This window comes from Gymnoscopelus braueri (assembly GCF_963280865.1).
Source record: "Gymnoscopelus braueri genome assembly, chromosome: 10".
NCBI classification, from domain to species: Eukaryota; Metazoa; Chordata; class Actinopteri; order Myctophiformes; family Myctophidae; genus Gymnoscopelus; species Gymnoscopelus braueri.
In genome coordinates, this window is record NC_137611.1 from 42444981 (window position 1) to 42454962 (window position 9982).

Genomic DNA, 9982 nt, shown 5'->3' on the forward strand with positions numbered 1-9982 from the left:
ATCTACATCTTTTGTATGTCCAGTGTTTTTTATTGCCCGTGCTGTTAAATTACATAACCAAAGTGCAAACAAGCATGGCGATCAACCGAGGATAAGGTTGTTGCGTACTGTAGTTACAGTAAATTCTATTTTAACATTAATCAAATGATAATACTATTCCATCATAGACTGTTAGGTTTACATACTGTACGCGGTGAGCGCTCTTCATCTTCACTGTAATTTTACCCTTCTCTCTAAAATAAATTCCTTGTTGCGTGTCTCAATCACTGTTGATCGTTTTGTTTTTATGTAACGTTATTTCAGAGGCTACAACATGTCATGCTCAATAACAGTTTCTCGCCCAGGGATGTGGTCTCGCGGAGGGTGGAGAAGAAATTGTGTTGTGTGTAATTGTCTCTGTCAGCAGCTCGATTATCCTCAGCATCTCCGCTCGTGGAAAAACCAAAGCACGGGCATAAATCTGTCATCGTAAATTTGTATCGGGTATGTAAACTGTCACAGAGAATGCATTAGCAACGCCAAACGGACAGCATAAATCGCCCTCCTCCAAGTTATCCAAACGATGCATCATGACTTTCGCTATTTTTACAGAGGACTTTACACTTAACTAACGACTAGGGCGTGAGATTTATGGTAAACTGTAACTTATGCCTGCTTTGTAACTATTTCAGCTGCTGCAACCCTTAGTAGCGCATACACTACGGACTAAATTAGAAATGACGTTCATACTAGGCTACGTTTGAACTCGCGCACTGCCGGCGCAGACCTATAGCACTGTTCTTTGTGGCTAGCGACACCGTGGTACTACAGAGTATACACAACATCAGTGGTTCTCAATGTGGGGTACAAGGGACCCCCAGGATAGTTAGGAACCAAACAGACCCTTACAGATCTGTAACTCAGAGAGTGTACAAATGGAACCGAATGGACCCGTAAGGGTCCATTCGGTTCCATTTGTACACTCTCTGGGGGTTTGTACACTCTCTGGGGGTCTGTGGCCCAAATGCAATATCAAACTGGGGGGGGTGTTTCTTGAAATTAAAAAGGTTTGTTTGAGAACCACTGCACTACATTAAGTCTTAGGTCTTCTTGGAGCACTGCGATCCCATCCTCCAGCAGTGGCAGATGGTGTTGAAGAGGCGACAGCGGCAGGAGGCACACGGGTCACAGCAGGGCTCGTGAGAGGAGCAGTTCTCCATCAGCCGACTGCAGCGCCGCGCCGGGGCCTTCACCCTCTTCTGCAATTACACACACACACACACATCACTGGTTTTCACAGATGTAAAGAAGTGGGTGTAAAATGTATTTGTTGGCGTAAGCTGAGCTCCATCGTTGTTTTCCAGAATGGGAAACTCCTCTAGCAGTGATTCTGAACCATTTTAATTTCAAGTTTGACATGCATTAGGCTACGGACCCCCATTTAATGGCATTTCTATCTCTGGGACCCCAATTCATATTGTAAAATCAATGTAAATTTACACATTTGTGAATTACAATCGATGTGAATTTACCATTTGTGCACTGAGAGTGCACAAATGGTTCCAACGGGTCCATTAGGTTCCATTTGTACACTCTAAAGGTCCTTACACACCGGCGAATATGCGAATATACACAAATTTCGGACTCGTTCCGAATAATTAAAAGATGCTTTTTCGCTTCGCGAAACTGATGTGGACGCTTGCATTGACTTTATAAGGTTTTAAATAAAAACGTATTTATTCGCATGAAGAATTCGCCCCGGTGTGTAAGGACCTTCAGAGCTACAGACCCATAAGGGTCCATTTGGTTACATTTGTACACTCTCAGAGTTACAGACCCATAAGGGTCCATTTGGTTCCTATCCATCATTTAGCTGGGGACCCCCTGGAACCCCTCAAGTACCCCTGGGGGTCCCCTATACAAAGTATAGAAAAAGGAGGGAAGGGAGCGTTGCAGAGAGAGGTAGAGCAGAGAGTAAAACAATCAAAACGCCAAATAAGCATGTCAAAAAGAACAACAGAACAAGATATCTACACACTCTCATAAACACACACACACACACACACACACACACACACGCGCACGCAGCCATGCACATTATGCATTGCATAAGCCCAGCAGATACAGTATGTACTGTACGTACATGAGGTAAAACTGAAGGTGTGAAAGTGGTAACACATTGGTACTGTAGGTCCACATAGCGGCAGGTATGTGCATGATTAGACATAAGGCGCAAAAAAAAAAGGAAAACACAGGGCAGAAACCTAACAGTTAAAACAAAATCCACATGGCAGGGCAACAGGGAAAGTAAAGTCCGCACAGAGGAACATGAAGGGAGGAATAAAATAAAGTTCAACACTAAGTGTGTATCTGTGGCCCCTTATTTTGTATTGATAGCATTATTCTTTTTTGAAAGAGAGATACAAACAGGTCAAGATGGAGCAAGATATAGAGAGAAAGATTGAGACACAATGGTGATGCTGTAGGGAAAGCCAATAGTTCTTCAGTATTAATGGGGAGAACAAAGCTCATTGACTGACAACAAAACATGTCAACTGAAAGGAGTTCCCAAACATGAGGTTGATCTATGATGTGTACCAAATAACTTACAGGAAGATGATCTCCCTGGAGTGGAGAGAGTCTTCTCCTGGCAAACAACCGGCGGTGGTTTCCTTGGCCCCAGGCTACAGTTGGAAACACAGATTTTTGATGAGATGCCTGGTTTTTATGTCCGTGAAAAACAATCCAGTGCCTGACCTGGCATCTTTAGCCTCTTTTTAGATGTTCGTAATTCTGATTTATAATTCCGATTCAGATACCATTTTCAATGGCTGAGCGGTTGATTTGATCATTTAATGTGGCCTTCCAGTTTCTCGGTCACAGTGGGTGGGCTAGTGTTGGTTATTTAGCGAAGATTCCATGCAATTATATGGCCATACTATCATATTAGATTAGATCAAATAGATGTATTCATTTCACGATTGCGAGGAAATTGAACTTAATTATCCACAGGCCTCAAAGTGAAGGAATCAGTTTACCGCATTTGGCATAAAATGGGTGTAAATGCTGTTTTATACTTCGTCGCACAGCAACGCCCTACAATGGAGTATAAATTAAGCTCAACTGTTACAGGACAACAATGAATTATTTCAGTGATTCCCAACTGGTGGGCCACGAGGGTATTGCCCCCAAATAATTGGTAAAACACTAAAATATTTTTATGATAACATTAATATAAAAGAATACATGATTAAAACATTAATTGGTATATTTTTGTCTTTAAAACCTTGAAAACAATAAGTTAAATGGTGCATTTATTCATCCAAAGCGCTTTACAACGTGCATTACATTCATTCACTTCATTCTCACGCACGCACGCACGCACGCACGCACGCACGCACGCACGCACGCACACACGCACACACACACACACACACACACACACACACACACACACACACACACACACACACACACACACACACACACACACACACACACACACACACACACACCGACGCCTGTTCATCGGGAGCAGTTAAGGGTTCAGTGTCTTCACATCGACACAAACTCAGCGGGAGCCGGGGATCGAGCGGGAGCCGGGGATCGAACCGGCAGTGATTAAATACACAAAATCCACCACTCAAGTCTGCTCTTTGCGGTTCATTGGTATATACTCTGCTGGATTGCTCGTTCGGTGCAGACTGCTAGGAAAATGATAGGTGTCAAAACCACACACCCACTATTCCCATTTATCCACTATTATCAGACAGGCAGATCTCTGCCAGGAGGCATTCCCTAATAATAACAGCCATGTATGCGGTTACATTTCTACCACCTCCTACGCCAGCGGTTCTCAAACCTTTTCATGTCAAGGATCCCCAAATTGACATTTATTTGGCAGCAGATCCCCATCTGAAAGTGTTTTGTCCAGGGACCCCATACAAGATTTGTGTCGTTCAAATGTTTCAGAAATATTCAAAATGGTCACAACGTCAGCTATTTTAAAATAGTGGTTGAACTGATTTTGATGTTACATTAACACATTTCTCTGGGACCCCCCCCCCCGGAACCCCCTACACTACTGCCATGAAAGAGCAGGGTGGCATGTGATTACCAGTTGTACTTATGTATGAATAGTTTGGCATGTTGTCATCACTAGGACAAACATGACATCACAATGTTATAGGGCAGTGGTTCTCCACCTTTTCTGGATCACGGCCCATTGGCCATGGGTGGGTTGCGTGCATTTTCAGAGCATGTTTATTTCAAAGATCTATCTATAGATTGTGTTCCGGCTTGGATCAATGGAACTAACACGATGAAAGGTTTTAAAGAAAAACGTACAGTAAAATACCCGGACCACAGGTTGGGAATCGCCTGTTCTAGTCATAAAATGTGCTTGGCCCTAGTATCTGATATTGTCCCATGTGTGTGTGACAGAATACCAAAGCACACACAATCACAACGATCCTACCAGCCTTAATATAGCCAGGTGTGTACTAATGTCTCAGTAAATACCAGAAACAATTCATCTGTCCACGTTCTTCCTTGTACTAAATCATCATTTCATATCACCAATTAATCAATGGTAGTCAGGTTTCCCCTATAATTTGGCCTGAACCATTTCAACCTGGCATATCTATTCTGGGCAGAATATGAATAAAAACTAAATAAGAAAATGGCTAACATTGCAGATCTACAAGCTCACAATGCGTCTCGTTGTGACCAGTTGTGAGCTTGTAGATCAGTTATTTAGCTTTTCGTCATACTTGGGGGCTGCATGGGTACGTTTGTGTTCCTGCCGCAGCACCATGTCTGTGATTGGCTAGTTCTGGTCTATAGCCTGGTGGGACGCTTATACCATAGCCTGGAGGGATGATTGTTCTATGATTATTAAAAATTACAGTTGTCACTGACCAATTTGAAAAAAAAATCAAGAATGGAGGTCCTTGGCCTGCTGCAAATGTGCATAAAAAATACAACCGACTTTAGTAGTTTGTGAGATTTGCTGCAGACACGCACACACACGCACGCGTGCACACACACACACACACGCACGCACGCGCACGCACGCGTACACACACACACTCTTGCGTCGTCAGACAATCAGAGATCTCCGCTTACTAATACGTCTGGGGAAATCTAAATGGGATGAATTGGGCTTGGACAGCGTAGAAAACCTATATGGTAACAAACCTATGCCCACTGCTTTGAAAACCAATCCTTTGTCCTTGGTTCTGTTTGCTTTCTTCTGCTGCTGTCCTATTGTGTTTTTGTTTGTTTGAGGATTGTATTGCACTTGTAGTTTTTATGTAAAAAATTCAATAAAAATGAGAAAATAAAATAATTTGGTTCTCTGATCGTCTGGCTATGCGAGACTGCAGTCTGACTCACACCAAGTATCTCTGCCCATCATGGATGTACTGTATAGTGGTGGCATGAAATTCTTTGGCCTGTGCACATGTAGTGGGCCCCTCACTCATGTGCACATAGTGTACAGAACATACAGAATATCTCACTTTTGAGGAACTCCCAGCACGAGGCCAGGGGGTTGCATCCAACCCTCCCCACATATGGTGCCATCGCTCACAATCACCATACATTTTAAGGACATATTTTATAGAAAAGTTTAGCTATAGTATAGCTAGTGCCATGAGGGTATTGACTGTGTCATTTCAGTTTACCACATAAACAGGTAGGGCCTGCTTTCCCAACTTTCATTGTTCCCAACTTATATTGTTCCCCAGTAGGCTGTGCCCTCTAGTCCTTCTAATAAGCTATTTCATCACTGCTAAATTTGTCAAAATATTTTTTTCATTGGGATAAGAGAGAAAAGCAGCCTATCATATCTGTTATAGATGACACATTATGTTAACCATATAGCGCCAATATATGGTATAGTATAGTGATGGCTTCTGTCATTTTTATGTTAGTGAGCTGGACATTAACACAGAAACCCTACACTTAGTTGACTAAGTACCCCAGGGCTCTATACTATGCCCCCTCCCAGTTTCACTAAAATATAATTGCAGAATCTACAAGCTCACAACGTGTCTCTTTGCAGGCGTTGTGAACTTGTAGATCTGCTATATTATGAACGTTAATCATGTACAACAGGAATTGATCTAGGTGGCAGTGGTTCAGGTGATGGTTTAAGAACAAGCACAGAAACCAGGAATATCTGTCACTTAATTAGTGAAATGTAATGTGAAAAGGATTATTCTTATTTATTATCTTACAAACCTTACAAAATCTTACAAAATCCAGTTCTACACTCAGTCTACTGGAAAGCAAAATATTGTAGATACTAGATAGGGTATTTTTTTCATTTTGATAAATGTGTTTCCTTTGTTATTTCAATAATAATGCCAATAGGTGTTTATAAAACAACAGGGGAAAAAAGATGACATCAGCACATGCTATTTGTATCATTGCCTGAAACCCAATATTTGTCTGTGATCTGTGAAGTCACATCAATGGACAGCATAACAATTTAGGAAAAGCAACCATGGTACTATAGCCAGAATTCATATTTTTCATTTATAGAACAATTCCTACATCTCAGCTCTAGTCTAAAACACTATTTATGGTGTAAAATATATGTTCATAGTGTCACTAGTTCTTCATAGTGATGCTGGACTCCCGTCCATCAGAATGACACAATTCTCTTTCATATATAGTGATATTTGCCTTTGCAGGTATTTAGAGAAAAATATATTAACTGCACCCAAGGCAACCAATTAAGCAACAGAAAAGGGACAACGTTTAATAGCCTAGAATATTATGACAAACTCACTCAACCTGTTGATTTCTTGGAATGAGACACGAGGATTAATGCTTGAGTTATCATAATATGACACTAAAATGGTAAAATAGCCTATTATGTTAATAGCCTACCATCTTGCGTTCAGTCTCCACTCACGCTCATCTATTTTAGTGCGTTGTACACAACGGGAAAGCTTGGAATAACAAACGCTCGCCCCAAATTACAGTCGCCCCGGGGCAAATCCGGCGACCTCGGGACGGTCGCCACCTGGTATTCCTCAACATAACCTCTGTAATCTATGCCTAAACTGTCTAAACCTAACCTTATTCATAAACGTAACCTCAGTACACTGTGCCTAAACCTATCCTTATTCCTAAACTTTACCTCAGTAAAACTATCCCTAACCCTAAACTTATTTCTAACCTTATCTTCAGTAAAACGAAAACACAAATACAAGAACCGCTGGGGGCGAGCGGTCCGCGAAAAAAAAATGGGGGTGAGCGTGTTTTGGGGCGAGTGTTCCGGTTACCAGAGCGAGATTGACATATTTTTAATTGACGCACGAAAAAAATGTAGCCTAGGCTAGCCTATTAATTGACTGTTTCCAACGCAGCTGTGCCTAATTCACTTAAATTAGTAAAAATGAACCGTTAATATGAAGCCGGTGGTGGTGGAGCCTCACCTGAATCATGTTCGTTCTTCTTGTTGCTCACATCTCTCTCTGCCAGCAAGAACGGCAGAGCCACTGAGAGCAGGAAAATGCACAGCAAATATACCTTCCACATTCTGAAGAAATCTGTTGAGATGTTGGAATTAATGTTGAACAAATCAACTGAAAACCATAGGCTGCTGCTAAAGAGCAGGGGAATTATATGTCCATGTGTTATATCAAATGCTCCTTTCAGCAGAAAAAAATCCTTTATTTTCTGTCAGTCTCTCGGGTCCCTTTAAATCCAACAGGCTGCTGCTTCTGTCCTGATGTTGGGAGGGAAAATAGGGGCGGTGGATCTCTCTCTCTGTGTGTGTGTGTGTGTGTGTGTGTGTGTGTGTGTGTGCGTGCGTGCGTGCGTGCGCGCGCGCGCGTGCGCGCGTGTGTGCGCTGCATGGCTGCCTTCCAGTAGAGGGTAGACGATCAATGGCCCCTAGAAGTTGAGATACCCCTGGCCCCAAAGCAGAACCATGCTTCTTGTCATAACTTTAGCCTAATATATGTCTATAGTATTTTAAATGGATGGTTGTATGAAAATATTTTACTGTGAAATGTGTTTATATAGGTTTATGTTTGGATCCTCCTAACCGAAAACAATTTAAAAACGTGGCTTCTCCAAAAGGGATGACAGCATCTGCCTTAATGATCAGAATGTCAGAGAAGATTTCATCAATACCTTTGTGGCTTTTTCCATCTTTGACTGATTGACAAAAATGCATATATTTGTTTCTGTCTTTAGCAGTGGTTCTGCAAAGTGAAGGGGTTCCAGGGGGTCCCCAACAAAATGAGTTAGAATCAAAATCAGTTTTGATTGAAATGTTTATTTATTCTTGAAAAGAGCATTGAGGTTTACCCTTATTTGCAATGCTGTCAAGATTACACACATAACAATAGAGACACAGATATAAAGCACAGAAACAACAAAATAAGACCATAACAGAAAACATTTACATTTACATAGTGAGGTAGGGAGATTAAAGAGCAGGTTATTACATTGTTCCATGAAATAAGAGCATCATAGCAGAAAGCAGTTTTGACCAGTTCAGAATGAACAGGTGGAACCTCAAGCCAATTGCTTGAGTGGGTCTGGTAAGTGCTTTATTTCCACTCTAACAGAATGTGATTTATGGTGGTAACTTCCCATCAATGGCCTTAAAAATAAACTGATACCGTAACCAGTGCCTAGTTCTCCTCTCAGAGAGAGAAGACCAACCTACTTTGTCGTAGAGGATACAATGGTGAGTGGTGTAGCCCGTAGCTTTCACCAGTAATAAATCTTAAGTGCTGCTGAGTGATAAACTGTGTCTAGGGGTAAAAGAGTGGTAGGGACAGCATTTCTATAAATTACATCACCGTAGTCCAAAACTGACATACTGTAAAGACAGCTTCAACAATCCTTTTCCTGCAGATCTTCGGGAAGCTGACTTTGTTTCTGTAAACAAATCACATTTTCTGTCTTAGTTTGGTGGTGAGATCGGCAATGTCATATTTAAATGTTAATTTTTCATCGAGCCAAATACAGAGATATTTGTAGATATTTGTATCCTGGCAATAGAGGATCCACTAACAGTATATGTAAACAGTTATAGTTTATGTTTTTAGCTCTCAAAAATATCATGAATTTAGTTTTGCTAGAGTTCAGAACCAGTTTAAAGGTTCTATGACATTCATTTTCACTTTTTTTGTTTTTTATGTTTTTTGGGGGGTTTTATCATAGACATATAAAGGTAGACGCCTTCTCTGGCTCTGAAGCGTCGGCATCTCGGACGCACTTCAGCTTCCTCTATGCTTGTGGGGGGCAAGCTGGAAACTTCTGTGTGCGTCACAGAAGGGGGCGTTCGGTAGGCCAATCAGAGGCAGGTGGGGTGGGTCTTTTCTTAAGAGGCAGCCGCGCAGCAACTAGTCAGTTAGACGCGCTGTGATTGGCCAGTAGTTAACGTGATGTGATTGGTCAGTAGTCAAACAGCCCCGCGGAAGAGCCTTGTATTGAGAGACCAGTCGTTACAATGAACTGCAGAGGCCAATGAGGTATCTAGGTTTCTATATCTATGGGTTTTATTACCTCAATTACACCCAAAAAATCTGAACTTTGAACATTCAGTGGATTTTCTGTGGTCTGGGGTTTTCTGAATAATTAGGCTGAAAAGTAATCTGAGCTTGGCCCTTCGGCAGTGAGGTCACAGTCGATTAATCCCGCCCACTCTCCTCCTCGCCCCTCCCCTCCCCTATCCTTTCCTTTGGGGGGGGCGGAGCAGAGGCGATGATTGACAGGCAAAATCCCTCACCAGCGACACCCGCAGGCAAAGATTTATTTTTTCATTGCAGTTGAAAAGGCTTTAGAAATGTGAGAGAAAAACACCTGCCATGGATCAATGGAGTGGATTTTTTTGTTAAAACTTTCTATACACGTTTGAAGGACCATGACAAAGACTTTTAATGTGTGGTAAAACTGAACGTCATGAAACCTTTAAGTGAGATACAGTAAGTGTATCTTGCAGGATGTTAAAAGATTGTTAGAGTTTTTC

At 41.8% G+C, this 9982-nt stretch overlaps 1 protein-coding gene across 1 annotated transcript; it reads right to left on the reverse strand.

The window, feature by feature from the left end:
* Positions 1-1079: 1079 nt before the first annotated feature.
* Positions 1080-7540, reverse strand: asip2b (agouti signaling protein, nonagouti homolog (mouse) 2b; the record flags this gene model as incomplete). The annotated part of the gene is made up of 3 exons (XM_080440075.1): positions 7431-7540; positions 2590-2663; positions 1080-1238 (listed from the first exon to the last, which is right to left on the reverse strand). The coding sequence occupies exons 1-3, from the start codon at positions 7531-7533 to the stop codon at positions 1080-1082; spliced, it is 336 nt and encodes a 111-aa protein (XP_080296201.1). The 5' UTR covers positions 7534-7540.
* Positions 7541-9982: the final 2442 nt, after the last annotated feature.